Source organism: Chrysochloris asiatica, unplaced genomic scaffold, assembly GCF_000296735.1.
Source record: "Chrysochloris asiatica unplaced genomic scaffold, ChrAsi1.0 scaffold00312, whole genome shotgun sequence".
NCBI classification, from domain to species: Eukaryota; Metazoa; Chordata; class Mammalia; order Afrosoricida; family Chrysochloridae; genus Chrysochloris; species Chrysochloris asiatica.
In genome coordinates, this window is record NW_006408830.1 from 2,692,647 (window position 1) to 2,715,259 (window position 22,613).

The 22,613-nt window shown below is 55.1% G+C and overlaps 2 protein-coding genes across 2 annotated transcripts in view; both read right to left on the bottom strand.

The window, feature by feature from the left end:
* The window catches only part of ELAVL3 (ELAV like neuron-specific RNA binding protein 3), an 18,408-nt gene extending 14,135 nt beyond the window's left edge, over positions 1-4,273 (bottom strand). The window contains exon 1 of the mRNA XM_006875139.1: positions 4,022-4,273. Coding sequence (XP_006875201.1) covers positions 4,022-4,030 — 9 coding nt within the window. The 5' untranslated portion in view covers positions 4,031-4,273. The remainder of the gene's footprint in view (positions 1-4,021) is intronic.
* Positions 4,274-6,729: 2,456 nt separating this feature from the next.
* On the bottom strand, positions 6,730-22,142 carry ZNF653 (zinc finger protein 653). The gene is made up of 9 exons (XM_006875141.1): positions 21,732-22,142; positions 15,699-15,742; positions 13,707-13,922; positions 9,700-10,296; positions 9,411-9,576; positions 9,226-9,337; positions 7,759-7,873; positions 7,403-7,502; positions 6,730-7,129 (listed from the first exon to the last, which is right to left on the bottom strand). The coding sequence occupies exons 1-9, from the start codon at positions 22,022-22,024 to the stop codon at positions 6,952-6,954; spliced, it is 1,821 nt and encodes a 606-aa protein (XP_006875203.1). The 5' UTR covers positions 22,025-22,142; the 3' UTR covers positions 6,730-6,951.
* Between the last annotated feature and the right edge of the window lie 471 nt (positions 22,143-22,613).

Consider the following 22,613-nt stretch of genomic DNA (forward strand, 5'->3'; position numbering starts at 1 on the left):
AGTGACCCTGTACAGGGTTTCTGAGGCTGTAAATCTTGACGGTAGCAGAAAGCCTCATCTTTCTCCCATGGAACAGCTGGTAGTTTCAAACTGCTGACCTTGTGGTTTGCAGCCTGATTCGTAACCACTACGCTACCAGAGCACCTTTGCTGTTAATAACTGGTTCCTGATTTTGGACATCTTTCAGTAATCAGGTACTGTGTGAAGCACTTTCATTTATTTCTTTCAACAATCTCAAAAGGCAGAGAACACATTCTCTCGTTTACAGGTGAGGAAACGGAGCTGAGATGTTATAAGGGCTCAATTTCAAATCTGCCTCTGTTTGATTCCGGGGCTGATTTTAATCACTACATCCAATACCTTGGGGCAGCTCTGCCCCCTTACAGTTGTGCATCCTGAGGGTTGCCTTAACTCTTCCCTGGAACTCTGCTGCTTTCCCATTTACTCTTATCCAATTGCTGGAAGGAAGGGCTGCCTGGAAGAATATTCTGAAGCCATATCCATGCTCAGCAGGAATGAGCACTGGATTGATTAGCAATGTCTGCCGTGGTCCTGGTGGTGAAACAACACACTTTCTACAGATCTTCATTCCAGTCTAATAACATAACATTAGCACTTTAGTAATAACTATGGCCATGATATGTGCTGGACAAAATACTTTATATAACATTTTCCAGTGAATTTTCCCAATGTTGAAAGCTGTGGGACTCTTCTCCAGGTCTCAACGAGCGGTAGGGACTTGCAGCATTTAAATGGTGAACTGAGAATTCAATTCCAGGGTTTGGATTCCAGATTCACTTTCCTAATAAAATGGCCAATAATAATAAAATAATTCAAGTTAAGCAAACGGAGCACCGTCTCTATGGCTTGCTCTTGTTGCCAAGTCATTTGTTTTGCCACCAGGTGCTAGTCACTGGCTTCAAGCTCTTTGGTATCTCCTCTGACATTTACATCACCTCTCTAGGATTCTGTCTCTCCAGTAAAGTTATGACACAGAAATTCCTCATGTATGGACTTGAATTCTGAGTTTCCGCTCAGACTCAGAAAGACAGAGTTCTGTGATTGGTTGGTAATGTCTGTTATGGAAGTCTAATAAGCAAACATCAATACACAAGCCACTGGTTCCAAACATTAGATTCCAGAAACTTCTACTAACTAGGACATCATGGTTGATAAGTGGTGGGTCAGCAAAACTCAAGGAAACCTTCCATGAGATGAATTGACACATTGGCCACAACAATGAATTCAAACATACCAATGATCATGAGGATGTCACAAGACCAGACAGACGTTTCCTCGTGTTGGACATGAGGCCGCCATGAGTTGGAACTCACTCAATAGCTAATAACTATGTGCCAGGCTATGGGGCCAGGTACTCCAAGTACAAAATTGTCATTGACAACAACACTGAAAGGTGGAAATTGTCTTCTCCACTTCCCAGATGGAGAAATGGAGGATCAGAGAGATCTGTGACTTGTCCAGGGTAACAGGAGAAGATGAAAGGGGTGGAGTCAGGATTTGACTGCTGATCAGGGGACTCCAGAATGATGCCCACCCCTTATTGCTGCTCCCAGCTTGGATGGGGTTAAGAGGTGATTAGGGCAGTCAGACATGCGATCTTGAAGGCCAGCCTATCAATCTGTCCACCACTCCATCTTCTTCCCACCTGCCAGAGCATAGAGATCAGGGTGGTATTTCCTCCTCAACTAAGCCAGCTTGGCTATGCTGCTAATGGGAATCAGACTGGTAGAAGATACACCCACCCTGTTCAGCCTGCAGAAAGGGGATCACAGGGAACTTCAGACGAGGAAATAGATGGAGAGGTGAGGTCAGTGGGGAGGAAGACAGATGGCTCAAGGATGGAGAGAGAGAGAGAGGCAGACAGTGGGCATGGGAGCAAGGGAGCTCAACTCTCTCTGGCTTGCTCTTGAATACCCTCTAGCTCTGTCTTCCCTCTTTCTGCTTCTCTTTCTCTCCCATTTCCCTTCTCTTCCTCTCTCAGCTCTTGTCCCTCTCTCCTCTCAATCTATTTCTCTCTCTCAACCTTTCTTCCCTCCCTCCTACCCAGACTTTACCCATGCCCCCTCCTCTCTCTGCTACCCTCTCTCTTTTGCCCCACAAGGCACACATCTGGCATGTGGAGTTTGCAGTGAACCCACCTGAAGTCACATTGCTGCCCAGACCATATGGTGTCTATACCCTTGACCCCTGCTGCCTTCCCCAGCCCCAGTCACAGAGATACATGCACTGAGTGGCATACATGAACCAGCGGGGCCACCATGTGATGTGTGTGGATAGAGCCTCCCACTCTGGGCCCTTTCCTCTTCATGCAGGGTCCCTGTCTGTCTCAGTTTGTTGTTGTTGTTAGGTGCCATCGAGTGGGTACCGACTCATAGCGACCTTATGCACAGTAGAAGGAAACACTGCCTGATCCTGTCTCAATTTACCCTCTATTTCCCAACCTATTCTTGGGATGGGTCTCTGACTGAATGTCCCCCATTGGAGTGGTCAGGCTTTGACGCCCTTGTGCGACCTCTGACCACACCCTCTCCTCTTTGTGCATCTGTTTCCCTTTTTCAAATCTGGGGAAGAGATGAGAGGAAGCCTAGCTGGTGCTGGCCTGTTGTGGGAATTCTGAGGGTCCTAGGAGGTCATACTCCCCTTCTCAGATCTGGGTGAGCAGCTTGAGATCCAGGAAGGGGAAGGTGCTGGTCTGAGGTGATCATGTGAGCAGGTGAGCATGGCCTTATTTCTTAGAGTCCGGTGGGAGGGTCCCACAGTGCCGGAGGGGAGAGAGGTCCAAGAGTGGAGGGAGTGCAGAGCATCTTCCTACCCACTGTGTTCGCTACAACTCGAGAAAGAGGCCCAGAAAGAGACACAGTGTACAGACACATACGAAGAGACAAGAAAAGCGGAAGCTGAAGGCCCCGGCGCCGGGACCAGACAAAGGACGCGCGTCGGCTCAGGGAGCGGAGTCGCGCGGCGGGGGCGAGGGCGGATCTGGGGCGGGGTCAAGACCGGCCAGCCCCGCCTCCGGGATACGCCCGGGCTGCGGAGTAGAAATCCGAGGGCTCGGGCGAGGCTGGGCCCCCGGGGTCCTGGGGGCGTGGCCTCGATGGGCGTGGAGGGGCGTGGTCACGCAGGGCGTGGCCCGTCGGGCTGGGTCGAGTGCTAGGGAGCTGACCAGCTCTGTGGCTGCTGAAGGCACCCGGCGAGTGGCGCCGGCGGCCGGGTGTACTCAAGGTCACCCCGCGGCCCAGAGCCCTGGCAGAGTGAGGAGCCTAGTACCAGCCTTGAGGGTCTGCCTCAGTCCCCTATCCCATCTCCCGGGGGGCGGGGGCCCACGAGCCCGAAAGCCAACCCCCCCTTCGCGATTCCTCCTCTCCCCTCCCCCTCCCCGCAGCCGGAGGCGCCCGCGCGAGGCTACCGCCCGGGAAGAAACGCCGAGAAACAAAGGGACGCGGCGGCAGCGGCGGCGGGCCCGCGGGGCCTCCGGGCGCGCCCCCACCCCTCCCCACTTGCCGCAAGGTCGTCGGGCTCGAGGACGAGATGCCCGGCTCCTGGGCGCGGCCAAGTCCCAAGGCGCGCTATCCTACGCCACCCGCCTTCCTGAAGCCCTCGGGGAGTCCCTGCCTGCCTTGGCCAGGCCCAGCATCAATGATCTGGGCCCTACGTTTGCCTGGGCGGCCTGCGGGGTCCGGGCCTGGATGGAGGCGGCATCCTCTGCTTCAGCGGCCCCTCCCCCATCAGACCAGCTTTGGGGAGGTGGGCAATCCCACCCCCAGGGCTGCGTAGGAATCCCTCTGAATCGCAACTTGGCTACCCAAGGCCTCCCAGGCAAGACTCTAAGCGCCCCCAGCACTCTGGGCGCGGTCCTGACACTCTCAGGCCCCGAGGTTCGGTCCTACCCCCCCACCCGGGCCTAGCAAGGCCTGGTCCTACCCCCCCTCCCAATCTCCGCGGAGCTTGGGTTCAACATCTCCCCGTCCAGGTTTTCCCTGGGTGACAGGGGAATACCTACAGTGACCATTCTTGTGTGCCCGGCGGGCGCAGTCCGTGTAGAGGGCGGTTCCGGGGGTCGTGCACTCCGGTGGGGGGCGCCCGATGCTCACGCCGGGGCCCACCCGGGCGCCTCTGGCGCGGTGGATGCAGAGGCGGCGGCGGTGAAGGCGGCGGCTCCCACGAGGACCGGGGACGGGCCTGAGCCCGGGGGCACGCGCGCAGACGACTCGGCCCCGGGTTGGCCGGTGGGCGGCAGGAGATGGATAGAGGGCTCGGACTTAAAGATACCCCCTGCGCGGTCCCGTGAGGCCCCAGGAGGTTGTTTCCCGACAGAATTCCTAGCGCTCTGCCCAATCGCCGCCGCCCCTCGGCCCGGCCTGTCCGGTCCCGGGCGCTCAGTTCTCTGCCCTCACCCGCCCTCCCTCCCTCCCGCCGGCCCGTGCTGCGCGCTCCGCGCTCTGGGCCGCGCCGCCGCCGCCCCCAGCCCTTTATAGCAGCAGCTGCCAGCGCCGGCATCGCTTATTGGCTGAAGTGCCCGAGCCCCGCCCCCTCGCGGCACCCGACGGCGCGGCAGGTGGAAGCGAGCGCGCGCCTTCTCCGACCCATATCTCCGACAGCGCATCCTGGGGCTCCGGCTGCTACAACATTCCGGCCCGCCTGCCTCTGCAGACCCCGCCTCCTGCCTTAGCGCCCCTTCTTGGATGGGCTGTCTGCTGAGGGGCATAGCAGATTTCCCCCTTCTGTCCTTCATTCAAGATGCTGAAGAAGAGAGCTGATGGCTAAGAGGTATAGTGGCCGGATCTCCTGGAGGCCGGATCTCCACGTGAAGACTGGAAGTGGGTGGGGAATCAAGACCACTGGGACTGGGATGAGACCTGTGTCTCCAGATTTGGGGCTCCAGATGTACGTAACCCTTTAAAACCAAGGGGGTCGGTCACCTATCTTAGCTCCTATCTGCCTGAGAAGATGCTGGGACAGTGGGCTAGGTAGGGGCCTCGTGTTCAAAAGGTGGAGCCTGTGCCCCACGGTGCAGAAAAACTCTGCACTGCTCCAAAGAGAGAAAGAAGTGGGATTCCAAGTTCGATCCATCCCGTTGGCACCCCGCAACCCTTAGAAAGCCACAGAGCCTCATGAAACTTGGGGTGGAGGTTTCTGGGCTTGAGACTGATTTCCCTGGTTGTAGACTCACGCTTCCTTTCTGGTAGGGGGAACCTACCCACTCTCTAAAGAGGCGATGGGGCACACGTACATGTTTATGTCCAGTCAGTGGGGCCACGCTGTCATTGGAGTTGGGGGCACCTACGTGTTAGGATTCAGCACCAGAGACAGCGATTCGAGCGCTCAGTTGAGGTGGTCGGGTTAGCTTGGAAACCCCTGACCCGAAAATCAGCTTCTACCTTATCTTCGGCCCAGCACTCACTCCTTTGTAGACTTCAGACTTACAACATGCTATTAAAACTCAGCGAGGAGAATCTAGTTTGACCAATCAGAGGTGGACTTCGGAGACCCAATAGCACGAGGATGCTTTAAAGACTGAACCAATCAGACAGTACGCAGCCGAGGGCCACGCCACACTGATAGCGCGGGTTGATCAATCACAGTGGCCCCACAGTGGAGGTGGTGGCAGTGTAGACTCTTGGGTGGCCTGGCCTGGGTCAACTGGGGTAGACCGTGCAGCTGGCTGTGGGAACCTCGAGTGATTGCTCCACTCCGCTTAGCCAGGAGGTGAGCTGTTCTTGGACCACAGACCCAGCCGCAATTCCCATGGCAACTGCCACCTCTGGGGGACTGAGGCTGGTGTGGTGGTAGAGGGCGATCCCAGCGACTTTTTTTTTTGCTGATTCTTCACTTCTCGGTCAATAGCTCAGTCCAAAGCGGAAACTGGTGCTATCTGTGGTTCTGAACTGTCCTTCAGACCTGATGAGGAGCCACTAAAACGAGCCACTAAAACCAATCTCCACGTGGCATCACAGGACTATCCTGGGCACATGCCCGGGCTCGCGGCTGCAGTCCTCAGGGTCACGTGGCCACAAAGGCCCACGCTGCTCGCGCGCCACCTGGCGGCCGTAAGGAGAAGCGCGACGGGGTATTGATCCCAGGCCTTCTGGTGGCCACCAGTTGGAGGCTGCAGCCCCAACCAACATCTTCCTCCCTAAAACGGGACCAGGGCAGCCTTCCTGCCTCTGCCAACCAACACCATTTCCTTTCCCAGGAATGGGCTGACCCGGTTCTACCTCAAGGACGTGCCCTGGCTGTTCATCTGGCCTGGGACTTGCCTCCTTCAGCGTTCTTCAGGGATGGATCCTTTGTCATTCTGGCCTGCAGTTAAATGCCACCTCCCAGAGATGCCCTCCCTAAGACTTGTCTGCATGGAGCTTGTCACGAGCTGTAAGTGACGTGTTTAGTGAGCATCTTCACAACTTGTCCCAGAGCTCTCTAAGTTGTGTGTATGTGGGGGGTGTTTTCCTGAGGGACTAAGACCGAGCATCCGCATCTTGAGTTGTGGAAGATGCCCAGTGGCCCCCACCCTGGGGAGGGGGTGTGTAGGGATGCTGCACTTCAACAGGAAGAGACCTGAGTCTCTAGACTTGGGGGAACAAGGTGTTGGTAGCCATTTACCTGTGGAAGCAGCGTCCCCTCCCCATCATAGAGGGCAAGAGGACCACGGTGGTGATTGAGATTGTCTGCCCCCCTCGCCCAAATCATCCAGGCCGAGGGGAGGTGCAGCTCCCTTCTGCTCTTTAATCTCATTTGCTCTCTTGACACAGTTCCAGCCACGTAGCCCCAGGTGGAAGGGGACAGGGAAGGGAGATCTGTCTAGGGGCTCCAGCCCTGGGGCAGGGCAGGGCGGAGCACCACCTTCCAGCCCATGGTATCAGAGTGCCCCCGCAGGCCAAGGTGAGGTATCCAAGTGGACAAATAAATAGGAATGGTCGGTGGTTGGGCAGGTCAGGTGGGTTTGTGGTCCGGGTGGCTTTTGAGTGTGTGGAACTTGACGCTGTCCAGCTTCTCGAAGCGTTTCCCGCAGCGCTCGCATGTGAAATTGTACTGCACCTCAGCCGTGTGCTTCTTCATATGCCAGTTGAGCGATGCCCGCTGCCGGCACTGGTAACCACAGATCTCGCACCTGCGGGCAGCACCAAGGACAGGGACGGCTCAGGGAGGTGTGTGGGAGGACAGGAGAGAGGCAGCAGTAGGCGGCACTGGGGGTGGGAAGGAATCCAATCATTGGGGCTAGATGGTGCCTGGGTTGGTTGCCATCTGGGGCAGGCACTCAGCTGGAACTCGGTGGAAGCAAGGAGGGGGTGCAGGGTCAGCCCAGGGGACATCTGCTCAGCATGTCCAGGCTACTGCTGGGAGCCCTCCCTTGTGGCCTGCTGGCGGGCAGTCTGTCACTCACTGTAGCGGTGTCTCTCCCGTGTGTGTGCGTCGGTGTACTTCTAGATGGTTTTTTCTCTTGAAGGACTTGCCGCAAGTCTCACAGGTGAATTCGCGGACACCTGGGGGACAGAGATGTGGGGCTAAGGGCGCTGCCATCTGGTGGACTAGGGAGTGTCTAACGTGATACAGAGATGGGGCAACAGGCTCTGACAGGCTGTCGGACGCATTCACTGAGACTGACAATGAGGGCAGTCACCTGGGGCTCCAGGAAACATGCTGAGCTGAGTTCAGCCCAGCCGGAATCAGAATCTGAACTTGGGGGGCTGAGGGAAAAGGGTGGTTCTCCAGCGGGTGGTTACCGGCCCTGGGCCTGACCTGAGTGGATAATCATGTGCCGCCGCAGGTGGTTGGATAAGTAGAACTTCTTGCCGCAGCCAGGGTGAGGGCACACTTTGGTTTTTCCTTTCCGATGCACGAGGTTGACATGGTTCTGTGGGTCAGAGGAGCAGGAGTAAGTAAGGGTTGTGGGTACCATGGGCCCCCTGTGGGGTTCTGAGGGTGAGGAGAAGTGAGGTTAGCTGGGAGGGAGGTGGGCCTATCTAGCTAGAAAGAAGGAGGGGTGTCTCTGGCCTGGGAGAAACCCCCCAGCTCTGAGCTAGGGCCCAACAGCATTTACTGAGCATCTACTGCCAAAAGAACCAAAAGATCTGTTTTGGAAGAAGTGCAGGCAGAGTGCTCCTTGGAGGCCAGGATGGCTAAGCTTCGTCTCTCATACTTTGGACATATTGTCCGGAGTGAACAGTCGATGGAGAAGGATGTCATGCTAGGTAAGGTGGAGGGTCAGAGAAAAAGAGGAAGACCCCCAATGAGATGGATCAGCCAGGTGGCATCATTGATGGCGTCAAGTGTGGCAGCAGTAGTGAGGTTGGCCCAGGATCGGACATTGTTTCGTTCTGCTGTGCATGGGGTCGCTATGAGTCGGTTCCGACTCGATGGCACCTGACAACAACAACAACAACTCCATGCTACAGAGTCTCTGGTGGTGCAGTGGGTTAAACACTGAGCGGCTAACTGCAAAACTGAGCTTGGTGGTTCAAACAAAGCCACTCTCTGGGAGAAAGGTGAGCCTTTCTACAGAATCACAGCCTCGGATGCCCTAAGGAGCAGGTCTACTCTGTCGGACTGGGTCACCGTGAACTGTTCTCTGTCCTATAGGGTAATAATGAGTAGGAATGGACTCAGGGACAGTGGGTTTTTGGTGCTTACTCTGTGCTAGGCTCTGGGTTGGGCATATTACCCAAGGAGCATCAGTCAGTCCTCCCAGACCCTGTGAAGGACCTTGACTGTTAGCCCAGTTTGTGCCTGGGGAAACTGAGGCTCTGAAATCTGAAAGTTCAGTGGTTTGACTCAGGCATCACAGGTGGGTAATGGCAGGCCTGGGACTCTCTGATAATGTGCCTCGTGTGGCCCCCCGGGACCTGGAGCGGGCAGCCCTGAGTCGTATTTTCTAGAATGACTGCTGCTTGTTACTGCAGAGGTGCCTGGCATCAGTAGGTGCTCACGTTTAATGAAAACATGGCTCCACCAATTTGAAAGCCTGGAGCCACCTCTGTGTTAGGTGTGGGATAAAAAGGCCCCACCACTTCACAGGGCAGTTCTGTCCTGGGGCTGCAGTGGCACTTGGCGGGTGGGTGGAGCTGGGGTGCCTCTAGCTGTATGTGCTGTTTGTGTGGCTCTGTCATAGGGACACTCACATACCACACATGCTGCCAAGATCAGGCGCCACAGTTCCCACATGCACGGTGCCCACTCTTCTGGCCCGCCCTCTGGCGGAGGCCTCACCTGGAAGCTGCTGAGGGCCACGTAGACCTGGCTGCAGCCCTCATACGGGCAGTGGAACATCTCCAGCAGGCCGTCAGCGTCCAGCACCCGCGACCGCTTGCTCCGCCGCCTCCTGGGGACAGGGAAGGGAAGACAGTGTTGGGGTTCCCGCACCTACTAGCTAACTGCCCACCCCAGACACTCACTTCTCAGGCTCCTTGGGGATCTCATAGATGATGGTAGGCATGTCACTGCCATCAAGCTCCTCCCCATCGGCCTCAGCCTCGGTGCTCTCTGGCACCGTCGCTGCCATCTCTGGGGCTTCCGGCTCCTCCTTTTCCTCTTTCTTGAGCATGTACAGGTCCTCCTTCTCTACGGGGGTGGACACAGGGCAGGGGTGTCCATGGGGTTCACAACAGGGAGCCCACTCCCAGGGTTGCCTCTGACTTTCTCCTTCCCAGGCCCACCCCACAGGGACCAGCACGGGTGCCAGACCTTTCTTGGTCTCGATGCCTGCCGTGGTGGTGGTGACCATGGTGCCGGGCTGGTTGCCCTCGGGCTCCGTCTGAGTGTAGGCCGCCACACCTTCCATCATGGCGCAGGGCACCTCCTCACCCAGGCTACTGCCAGGGGCACCACTGCCCGCTGCCACATTGAGGTGGATGCTCTCAGCCGTGAGGGCATCGTAGCCTGGGCCCGCAATGATGATCACCTGTGAACCAGGCACCATGCCTGGCATGGGGCAGCTGGCCACCACCTCACCCAGAGCCTCCTGAGGCACATTCTCAAAGAGGGCGCCAGGGCTGGTGCCCACTTGCACAGGCACTGGTACACACACCACTGTCTCCAGGGCTTCAGGCCCGCTACCTGCTGGATTGGGGCACAGAGGCGTGCCCTGCTCGGCCAGGCTTTCCACGTGGTGGACGTCAAACGGGATGTGCATGCCCTCCTGTGTGATGAGCCCGATGCTGCTGGCTGGGCTGGTTGGGGTCACTGTCGCTGAGGCCTTGGCTGGCTGGCCCTCAGAGGGCTCCTCAGAGTCAGAGCCAGAGCTGGAGGAGTCAGAGCTGCCAGGGGCCAGGCCATTGTCCACTACAGAGACGGAGGAGAGGGGATGGTTACAACACTGTAGCCGTGGCTGGTTGTTGTCAAGAGCTTACTGACCTCCTCATCGCCAGTGACAATGGTCCCTTCTCAGTCCCCACCCACCTCTGCTCTTCCTGGAGATGCTCTCCTTGCTGGGCATCCAGAACCCTGTGGCCCCTCCCTGTGGCCAGTCTCCTTTTTTCCTGCACAAGGTCCCTCCGGCCTGGGCCTCTTCTCAGGGCTGGGGATGCTCCATGCTACCTCTACCCTGGAGACTCAACATGAAAGCTGTTCCTCTGTGCTAAACCCCAACCCCTTCCATCTCCCCACCTCTTGGAACACTGCTCCCTATGGGCCCCACACGCCCCTCAGATCAGCACACCACGCTAGCAGATGGCAGCTTGGGCATTCCAGTTGCTCAGAGTAGAATCCTGGGTTACCCTCCTGAACTCTCTGCCCACTCCCACCTGTCAGCAAAACCTGTTAGTGCTGCATCCAAACTCTATCCACAGCCCCGTCACTTCCCCCTTGCCTCTGTATACCCTGGTCACCACACATCACCCTCTGCCAGGATAGTACGGTCCTTTCTGGCCCTCCACCTTCTGCCTGCACCCCACTGCCCTCCATGTGTTCCCCTGAAGGGGGCCAGAGTGGGCCTGTGAATGCCTTCTCAGATCTCACTGCTCTTCTGCTGAGAACCCCTCACATCACTTCCTATTACAGACAGGCCAGCTCTTCCCCAAACCTGGGTTTCTTCCTCCAGGTGGACTCCAGTTCTCAGCATTCCTTGCAATCAGGTGTGGCCATATGACTAAGCCTGGACCAGTGGAATGTGACTGGAAGAGATGTCCTGTGGGCAATCTTCTGCCTCTCTGTCCCCATCAGATAGACTAGACAGGACCCAGGAGGAAGCCTGCAGGTCAGGAGTGCTAAACTTTGTGTGTTCGGGTTGGCTTGGTGGTGGTGGTGGTGATATGTCGTGGAGTTGATTCCGACTCGTAGCGACCCTGCACAGGGTTTCCAAGGCTGTAAATCTTTACAGGAGCAGAAAGCCTTATCTTTCTGCTGCGGAAGAGCTGGTAGTTTCAAACTGCTGACCATGAGATTAGCAGCCCGATTCGTAACCACTACGCTACCAGAGCTCCTTTTGGGGTGGGGTAGGGGGCTGGAAAAACTCCTCAGTGTGGCCCACAGTGCCCTGCCCTGCCTGCCCACTTGATCTGGCCCCCTTCCACTGCAGTTTCATAGGCCTCTTTGTTTTTCATTGGAGCCAAGAGACCAGTTCCCACTTCAGGGCCTCTGTATTGGCCATTTCCTTTGCCTGAAGCCTGCTTCTATCCAACACCCATGTGGGCTTCCCTTCTCATCTCCTTCCGACATCCTGGGAAATGGTATTTCTTTAGTGAGGCTTTCCCTGAGTCTCTCTGTCCTGATGAGTCCCCTTCCCCTCCTGTATTTCCCCCCACAGTACTTGCTACCTTTCTCTCATGCACTGCTTGACTTGCTTCCCTCCTAGAATGCCAACTCCACTCGGCCCGGGATCTCTGCACACAGACCCTGGGATCAGAGACCAATTCCTCAGACCATTGGTGAGATAGAGGCCCAGGGCACTGACACTGTGCCCAGGTCTCTGCTGCTTCATCCACACACACGGGAAAACTAGGGACAGGAAAAACAACACTCTGAAACATCGCACTTGTGACAGAGCTGGGGCCGTGCAGTCTGCAGATGACGTATCTTCTGCCACAAAGGATCACATGAGAGAGCACAGGCTCTGAAGCCAGACCACCAGGGTCCAATCTGCATGCTCACCTCCAGCTGTGTGACTCAGGCACCTTCCTTACTTAACCTCTGCAGGTCTAGTTCCTTGCCTAAACAAATGGAGACAATGACTGCACCTACCTCAGGGGGCTGCTTGGGGTATTTACTGAGCACATATATACACAGGGTTGGGGGCATGCGTGATGTCAGTAAGCGCCTCATATACACTTCTCATGATCATAGCAGCATTATTATCAGAATGCCCTCTGGCCAGGGAGGTGGCCGGGAAAGTAGCAGTATCTCACTGCCCTGTGATCTGCGGGGTAGGCTGAGGCTCCTGACATCACCCTGAAAGTGGGACAGGTCATACCACCTGAGGTGACCAAGCAGGCTGGGGGCGGAGCTAGGCATGTGTCAGGTTCACCTAGGCCAATTCTGAACGTCTCACGTCTTTACAGATGATGACGATAATGACCATGCACTGCATGCTGGGAGTAATTCTGGCCCCATGCCCAGAGCTGGTAAATGGTGCTGCATGAGAAACCAGGGCTGAGATGTGAGGGGCCAGAGCTGGGATGTGAAGGACCAGGGCTGGGATGTCAGGGGACAGAGCTGGCTAAATGGCTCATGGTGCTCATTTCTGAGAGCCCAGCTTTGGTAGTCACTAGTGTCTAGGTGGGGTTGAGCACAAGGGGCCACACTCTCCCTGGCTGATCCGCTTCTCCTGAGTCCTGGGCCCCTTGAATCCAAGTGGGGCTAACACAGCACTGACTTCTGGTCTGTGGGGGCAGGGCCTGGAGTGAGGCACAGTGGAGGAGCAGTGGGCTGACCACGGGTCCCAGGACACAGCTGCCTGTTGGGATCCTGGCCGACACACGACAGGACTGCTGCTGGTGAGGCTGCCCCCTGAACACCTCTCGCCCACTGCTACCCTTCCACCAGCTGGGATGCCACCTGCTCTGAGCGGCCTGCCAACCCAGGCTCAGCCCCAGTGACTGACCCCACCTTCAGCTCTGGCAGGATACCTGACAGTGGACCCCACACTCCTCCTCACAGCCGGGACCTCCCTTTTAACTGAGTCACTCCTGATCCCTAGTAGACAGCAGGTACCATCCATGTGTGACCAATGTGGGATGAACGAGAGCCAAAGAGAGATGGGAAGAGAGAAAGAATTGTGGAGAAGAGAGAGGAAGAGGGAGGGAAAAGGAAGGAGACAGAAAGAGAGGAGATACAGAGAAAGCAGGAACAGATAAGACAGAGGGAGGAAGATACACAAAGCTGAGGCATAAGGAGACCGGGGTGGGGGCTGCGCTTGGGAAGAGAGTGAGACTGGGAGACAAAAGCTAAGAAAGAAAATGAAGGAGGAAGCAGCAGAGGGGTCTGGGCACTTGGGCCGCTCTGTGCCCAATGCCGGCCAAACAAGCCAGACCTCCTGGCTCCTAGCCCAGCCCTGCTGTAATGGACCCGAGAGATGCGGAGCTGGACTCAAAGACTGCAAGTCCAGCCTGTTCTCCTCACATCCATGTTCGATCCCTGAGAGCCAGTGCCTAACTGCCACATTTGCTGTGATGTTTGAGATGCTGGCCGGAGGCTGGCAGGCAAGTAGGAAGCCCTGGCCAGGCAGACCCTGGGAGGGGCTGCTCAGTGATCCCCACCTTTGTCACTGTCGGCATCTGAATCGCTGAGTGGCTTCAGAGGTGAGTGCAGGTCCTGGAAGTAGCGGTGGCCAGCTTCACACTGCCACACGGCTGTAGTATACAGGCCAAAGGTGGGGTCCAGCTCGGTGAGGTGAGGCTCGTACGGGCAGCGGTGCTTGTGGTCCTCATACCAGATCACCACGTTCTTCAGGCAGTTCACGTTACGCCGCCGCCCTGCAGAAATGGGGGAGGGGGACATGAGGTGAAGGGCAATGCTGGGTCCTTGAGGCTCCCAGAACTCCCCAGGCCTTATGGGCTCCCGTGGGTTGAAATACCCTCCTATTTACAAATGAGGAAACTGAAGCTCAGAAAGGCAAGAGCCCCGTTCTAGAGATACTGAACACTGGCCCAGAGACTGTCCACTCTAGATAAGTTGTGTCTGACACAATAGGGGCACAAGTGTTAGCTGCTGTTCTGCTACAATCACTGGCCAGCTGTTTCCCACTTGAGTGTGTGCAGCTGCTTTCTGCCTCCTTCCACAGCTCCCACCCTCCCTCCATCCCAATGGGGCCTGAAAGGTCCTTCATTGCTCTAATTGTTCTTTCACTGGATAGGGTTTCCAAGGAGAGGCTGGTGGGTCTCAACTACCAAGATCGCAGTCAACAGTCCCAGTGCATACCCTACAGCACCACACCTGGTCTCCTCAGGTGTAGAAATTATTTTTAACCCGGTTCTATCTTCCCGCCCTCATTGCCTCAGTTGGTTCCCATGAAGGCCTGGAAGGTGGTTCTGAAGCTCAGGGCTGAGACTCCGCCCAGAATCCAGAGGGCGTGGCTAACGGAGTCTGGAGGGCGGGGCCGCTGCTTAGATGGTCTCAGACAAAGGGACTCTTTTCAAGTCCTGAGAGCTAACATAGTTTGGAGTGCTGGCTTTTGGCTTCCTTGATGCCTGTTATCCCTTCTTTTCCTCAATCTCTCCCATTGGTGATGGAGATGTTGAGCTTGTGTCTGTTCCACCACATTGGAAACAGATAACTTACAGTCTAGGGTTCACAGCTTCATGGAAGAAGAGGAATTTTGTCCCAAGGTGAACTACGCCTAAAGTCTCATCCATATTTGATGGAAATGATGGACTTGGAGTAGATTTAAGACTTTTGGGATGATGTAATGGGGTGGATATGTTTTGCATGTGGCAAGGTTATAATTTGGGGGGGGAAGGGTGAAATGTTTTGGATTGAATTGCGTCCCCCCAAAAATATGTGTTATCAATCCTAACCTAGAGCCTGTGGTTCTAATCCCATTTGGGAAGGGAGGCAGGTGCAGTGGTGGTGGTAGTGGTGGTGGGGGACTCTTAGTGACCTGTAGAGGGTTTCTGGAAGCTTGGTGGGCTGCCCCAAACAGGGGTTCAGTGTCACACATAGGAGCCATGTGTGGCTAGGGGCGTCCCTGCTGATGGCCCTTGAGCCTGGCACATGACACACCCTTGAGGTCTTTGCAGACTGCTCCCTCTTCCCCGGGACTACTGTGCTAGGAGACACACCACCTTGGTCTGAGGCTGACTGGTGGCACAGCTGTGCAGCTGGGGCCGGGACTGCCTTGCTGGGCTGGGTTTGTGTGTGAAATGGACACAGCGCTGCCTACACACTCCACAGGAGTCCTGGTGTGGTGCTGTGGGCTAACGCGCTAGACTGCAAGGTCAGTTTGGACCACAAAGTCAGCGGTTCAAGCTCACTAGTCGCTCCTCAGAAACCCTATACAGAATTGCTCTGAGTTGGAACCAACTCAATAACACACACTCCACAGTTCCAGGTCTCTCTAGGAATCCTTCCCAATCCTATGGACCCCCAGTGGCTCCTGCTTCCCCTGGCCTGGCCCGTCTTCCTGATGAGATCCTGTTCCACACAGCACTGCGCACACACATACACCCAGACCCTCAGCACATGGCACTGACGAAGCAAGTGAAGAGGAACTCTGGGAAGTCCCATGGCCCCTGGGCTGCAGATCCACTTACTTTTCTTCCGCTTTGGCTTTTTGGGGACTTGCTCCCAAGGCTTCCTGCAACAGAGAGAGGCGGTGAGGGGTGAGGGGTGAGTGCTGGGGCAGAGGCTAGGCCACATGAGAACAGCAGTGACGGCTATGATGCCTGCTGTGTGTCCTGCTTCAGGGCAGGATGGACGAGCACTGCCCCCACTCGGGCAGTGTATCAGCAGTGCCTTCACAGGGGCACACTGGTTCTTGGAGGGAGTGTCACCACCCATTGCGCAGGCCAGGAAACTGAGCCTCAGAGAGATGAGGCCCCATGGCCAGAGTGAAGTCCGAAAGGAAACGAGGAAAGTGGCCGTGGTGTGCAGAATTCTCCGACAGCCCCTCCAGTCCTCTCCCACTGGGTGTGGGTAGGGGCAGGGAGGAGGGCTAGTTCATCCCTAGTTCATCACATGGGAGGTGACTGCAGAGTCCATACACGGGACTTGATGAAGTCTGACACTCAAAACTGAGAACATGAGGGGGCGTCCGAAGGGACCACATGGTAAGGACCTCAGTTCTACAACCTGAAGGAAATAAACGCTGTCAACAACCTGAGTCTTGGTGTGCCCTGCAGAATAAGCCCAATTGGTATTTCAAGTCCACCAGTGTCACTATGAGTTGGAACCAACACCCACAACCTGAGGGGACCTTGGAATCCAACCTTCCCTGAGCTGAGCTTCCAGATGACGATGAAGCCATCTGACATCTTAACCTCATCCTTGTGAGACCCCAGGTAGACGACCCCACTAAAATGTGCTGGGCTCCAGACCCCAGAAAATGCCAGAGAATACATGTGTGGTTTAAAGAGACTTTGTGGTCATTTGTTCCATAATGTTAGAAAAAGTGAATCTGGTCGGCTTCAGACACTGTGCTGCCCATCCGGGGATGGCAAAGAGGGCTGGTTTGGGGAGGGTCCTTGGCTCTCAGGCAGTCCTGCACTGTAGCTGGCCCACTTGCTTCCAGGCCCTTCCTTACTACGGCTAGGGCCCAACTCCCTGACTATGGGCCCCACTCGAGCCCAGGGCAGGGTCGGGCCCACAGGTCTCTAGGTGTGCTGGCTGTGACCCGGCTTGGGCTTTGTAAACCCTGGCCTTCCCAGCTCCCTTGCTGCCACCATGAGGAATGGCCTCAGCTCAGCTGCTTCCTTGCCCCTTCCCCTTCTGTGCTACAGCAGCAGGCTTCATGAGCCTGGGTAAGCGATGTCACCTGTGCCGCAGCATTCCCCATTACCCCCCCCCCCCCCCCAGTCTGGGCTTGGCGTGAGGGTCTGTGTGTTGTGAAGAGCTTGACGTAGCCCCTGACACTTAGTGATTATTCGGCAAATGGTCACAACAATCACTGGTTACCAGCATGGCCCAGAGCCAGGGCTGGAGCTGTTTCCAACACAAATGGTCTGACAGTCACTCCAGGGTCCCTCATCAGCTCCATTGTCCATCCTCTCTGACCCCACTCAACCTCTCAAATCTCAGCCCTGAACTCCAAGCCCGGTTCCCAGGAAGCTCTTTGGGGTCCCATTCCTCGGGTTCCCCTGTGCTCTGTCCCCTCTAAGAAACTGAGCTGCTCAGACCTTCACCCAAACGAAGTACTAATGTCCACAGCTGCTTCCACTGTCTCAGGCCCTGCCAAGGCTAGGGGTCAGAGAATGACACGTCATAGTGGGGATGGGCTTGGGGGCCAGTCAGACCAGTTCAAGGCCCAGCTCTGCATCCAACTGGCTGTGTGACCTCAAGCAGGTCTCATCCCCTCTGAGTCTCAGTTTCTTCATCTATGAAGTGGAGCTAACAGACGTGCCTCCAGTACTCGCTGTGGGAACTAAACGAGGTCATATGCGTTGAGCACTAGGCTCGTGGTGCGTGAACGGTCTGACCCTAATGTAGCACTCTCTCTTAGACTGCCTGGTGTTCAAGTCCTTGGACACACCAGTGACAGCCAGCGAGGCCATGGGTGCCTGAGGACCACAGGAGCTGAGGCTTCTCCGGGCCGGGCTTTGCTTCTCTCTCGTCTGCTGCAGCCTTTGCCCTCTGTACCGGAACATTCCTGCCCTTGTGCACACACACTGAGTCCTCCCATCTTAGATGAAGATCATCTTAATCCCAGAGCCCATTCTCTGATTTCCTCCCTCTCATCTTCATTGTCCCTCTTTGCCCAACAGCCTCCATTTCCTCCCCTCCATTTCTCTCTAACTGTCCCGTTCACTCCACACTGACAGTACTCTACCTGGAGGAACTTGTGTCTAGGGCATGCACTGCCATCATCTGTTCCCCACCCTCCTTCTGAGGCTGTGTCTTCCTCACCTCCTGGACTGCGCAGAGTCCCTGTACCACCTCTATGCACTCCGATGAGTCCCACATTCACATCCCCAGCCTGGGCCTCTCCCCATTCCGGTACCAGGGCCCCAACCTTCTCGACACCTCATACACCAACTGTCATCCTGTCCCCTGACTGGCTCCTTAGTTAATAGCCACTGAACTTCCCAGGTGTCAGCCCCAAACTTCAAGGTTGCCTCTAGGATCTACACCCACTGTGGACCCTCACTTCAATCACTTACTTCTCTCCCCTCATCACTACCCAGCCAGCCCTTATCCTTACTAGGACCAGTGCAGATGCCACCTTCCTGGTCTCCCACCCTGCCCTCACCCCGAGTCTCAAGGCAGGGATTAGCAGGGTTTTCATTTTCTGGTTAAAAACTTCAATATAAAAAGAATAATTCAAATACACACAAAAGTAACCTCCACTCTCTCCTCCAAGAGAAGAATGGAGTGAGCCTTCTTGATCCCGTCACCAGCTCTGCCAACTCCTGGCTAACTTTGTCTCATCTCCCTCTCTACTCATTCCTTCTGCCACACTCACACTTATATTTAAATATAAGCCAGATCATGTCACTACTCTGCTCAAAAAGACAAATACTGCCCTGCCTCCAACTCACTGGGAGGGAAAACTTGAGTCCTCTCCACAGCCCATGAGGCTTGGCACCCTCTGCCCCATCACCTCCCTGCCCCTCTCATCTCCTTCACTCCCTGCCTCCTTCAACCACGCTGTTCCTTGTACATTCCAGGCACAACCCTGCCTTGTTCCTTCTGTCTCCCACTTTCTTCCCAGGTCTATCTTTCTGACATCTCCTTGCCTCCTTTAGATCTTTCTTTATTCAAAGGCTATTTCCTCAATGTGGCCCATCCTAACCACATTGTTTAAAGTTCCAACTCCCACTCCTGATTCCTATTTACCTGTTTGACTTACCTCTCTTTCTCCCCCTACTTGTTGTTGTTGTTTTTATGTGCCGTGGAGTCGGTTCCGACTCATAGCGACCCTGCACAGGGTTTCCGAGGCTGTTAATTTTTACGGGAGCAGAACGCCTCATATTTCTCCCGGGAGCAGCTGGTAGTTTCGAATTGCTGACCTTGCGGTTTGCAGCCCGATTCATAACCACTACACTACCAGAGCTCCTTACTTATCACTCTCTAATGTGTGAGGAGGGGGCATGCAAAAGGTTCATGGAAAAACGGAATTAAAAGATAAATGGAAGCACCCTCATATTATATAATTTACTTATTTGTTTCTTGTCTGCACCGCCCGCCGGCTGCAAATAAAGAAACAATGTCATCTCGTAGAGGCTAGAATCTCTGTTTTGTTCAATACTGTATCCTTATCATCTATAACAATACCCCACACATCACTGTTTTTGTTGTTAGATGCTGCGGAGTTGGTTCTGATTCACAGCGACCATGCATGGGGTTTCCGAGAAGGGCTGGGGGTTTGAGCCACTGACATTAGCAGTCCAGTGCTTATCCTACAGTGCCACACCAGGGCTCCCAGTGCATTGTAGGTACTCAATAAACATTTTTTGTTTTTAAGCAAATGAATGAAAGAACACTGGACATTCTACAACTGACCATGCTTCTCTTCCCTCTGGCTGCTAATAAGCGCCAAGACAAATTCATTCTTCTTCATGCTTCTTGAATGCCTTTAGGCAGGCTTTAGCCCACTATGCCACAAAACTGTGCTTGTCACACTCCCAGTGACCTCTGCCTCATTAGTTCCTGGCCTTACTGTGTCCCTTGTTTGGATTTCTTCTTTCACCCAGATTTTCAGTTCTCTCTCCTTGTCCTTGTTTCATAGCTCTTGCCCTGAAATCCTTCCAGGTTTAAGACAGATTATTAAAAATCAGACACAAAAATTCTCTCTCTGGCCATGTTTATATCCAACAGGGGCTCCTCATTCAGGTTAATGTAGTCAGTCTCTGGTCTGTGGCCCAGTCGGCTTTTTACCACACACTGCCTGGAAACCCCCACGTCCTACAACTCCACACAGTTCAAGCTCAGCCAAACCAAGCTTCTGCAAACATCACCTTCAGCTTAGGAACCTCCAGAGACTCCCTCTGGTCAGGGGTCCTCAACCCTAGCTGCATATCCAAGTTTCTCTGGAGCTTTTCTGAAAAGAAGAAAACAAAAATACAGGGTCCGCAAACCCACTCAGACTAAATGAATCAGGAACTCCAAAGACGGGGCACTAGCTTGAGGTTTTGAAATCTTTTAAAGGGTTACTGGATGATGCCAGGCTACCATTATTGTATACTTTCATGAAACAGTTCATAAAAGAATCCTTATCAAAGGGGGGGAAATGCAGAACAGAACTTGATATTCTCATCGATGGGAAACTTTCTGGCGCCATGGAGGCTTCATGAATCCCTGAAATGATTGCTCTGAGATCATTTTAAAACCTTAAAATCAATAATACCTGGGAAATCTTAAGACCAAACAATACTTTAGCTTAATGGTAAAAAAAAAAAAAAAAAAAAAAAAGCTGTGGTAAGCATTATGCTCTTCTAAGAACTATCTACGAGTGGAAACTGACTTGATAGGACACAACACCAAGAACTATCTCTATGGGATCAAAATGACAACAGCAACTCAAAACACACAGACAGACGCCTTGTGGGCAATACATTTATGTTACTGGGGGAGGAATAACTCAGAAAAGGACGGTGAGAATGGTTGTCCAACACTAAGAAAATAATCAATGTCACCGAATGGTCCGTGCAGAAACTGTTGAAGGGGTGCATGTTTTTCTGTGTATATTCTCAACAACAAAATGAAACAATAACAAAAACACTTTTTAAAGCGCTCATTTCCTTGCCCTACTATGGATATAAACCGGCTTACCACCCGGTGTATGGCTTGGGAGAACAGTTCTGGGTGATCAAGTTAAGTTGGTTCTTGGCATTCATAATTCCCGCAAGAGAAACAGGTGAAACGTGCGCAATTGAAAAACCAGGGCAGAGCATGACTTTTGTTGTAGCGCTGCTTGTGATCGAGAATACCATACTCGAGAGCTGTGTGCCAGTCCCTGTTCTAAGCCTTCTGTGTATCTGAACTCAATTAATGTTCATGTCAACCTTTAAGGCAGAAAGAGCCACACTCCACTTACATTGCTCATGCTCCACATTGAGATTTGCCAACTGAAGGTGCTTCCCCTTCACCTGAGGTTCAAGGATGGACCAGGGGAAGTTTCCTTAGGCTGAGGTGCACCCCAGGAACCAAGAGGTTTAGAGAAGTTTGGTCCCGGTGGGGAAGGGGGCCATGCGCAGTCCCACATGGGAATCCGAACCTATGAGGAACATGACTGGGTATCCCAGTCAGGGTCTTGGGGGAACGTTGTGAAGGGAGGCCTCAGAGGAGGGGCCGCCCGTCCTGGAAGCCAGCTGCTAGAGCTTGGAGGCGTGGCGTGTGCCAAGATTGGGCAATCAGAGATCTAGCGGGAGGGACCACGCACCCAGGAGGCAGGCCGAGGGGCTGGACGCATTCCTAGGATTGGGCAGTCGAAGAGCCGGGAGGCGGGGTCCCGAGCCAGGAGTCCCGGGCACCGAAAGTCTGAGACCCAGGCCGGTCGCTTGGCCCTTGGGCGGGGCTCACAGGTGCCGGGGGCAGGGCCTTGAGCCCGAGGGGGCGGGACCAGACTCAGCAGGGGGATGGGGGCGTCTCTTCCCTCGATCCCTCCCCTCCTTCGGGCCGGGGCCCCTCACCCGTGGCGGCCGTTACGCTGGCCGCGCTCCAGAGAGATGAGGTAGGCAGCGAGCTTGGCGTCGCTCCAGCCGCTGCGGCGTCGTAGGTCCACCCAGGGCCCGTGCGCTTCGCCCAGGTACACGCGCCGCACGTCGTACTTCTTCCGGGACTCGAGCCGCCGTCGGGCCCGGTCCGATTCCGTGAGTCGCGGCCGGCCGCGCGCCTTGCGGCCTGCCGCGCCCTCTTCTGCCGCCGCCTCCCCGCCTGCGCCCGCCTCCGCCTCCGCCCCGGGCTCCGGAGCCCGCTCCGCCATCCCCCCCTCCCTAGTTACTAGCCTCCCCCGTTGTTAAGAGCCCGACCGGAAGTGGCGCGCATCTTCCGCGCCGCCGGTAAATTTCTCTTGGTTTCTCACTGCCCCGCGGCGCCAAAAGAGGACTGAAAGCGGGAGCTGCGCATGCGTGCACCGTTACTTCCTACCGCTAATCTTAAAAACTCTCTAGCTTTGTATAGACCGTTGTCGACATTGTTGTTAAGTTCCTTGGAGTCGATTACGACCCATAGCGACCCTATATAGGGTTTCCGCAGAGCAGCTGGTGGGTTTGAACTGCCGACGTTGTGGTTGTTGTTGTTGTTAAGTGCCATCGAGTCGGGTCCGACCCATAGCGACCCTGTACAGGGTTTCCAAGGGTGTAAATCTTTACGGGAGTAGAAAGCCTCATCTTTCTCCCGCGGAGTGGCTGGTAGTTTCGAACTGCTGACCTTAAGGTTCGCAGCCCGATTCGTAACCACTACGCTACCAGAGCTCCTTTAGTCCAGTGCTTATCCTATAGAGCCACACCAGGACTCCTGCATAGAACGGAGGTGAAGCTAAAGGTTTGGGGCAGCCTCAAGTAGGCAGAGAC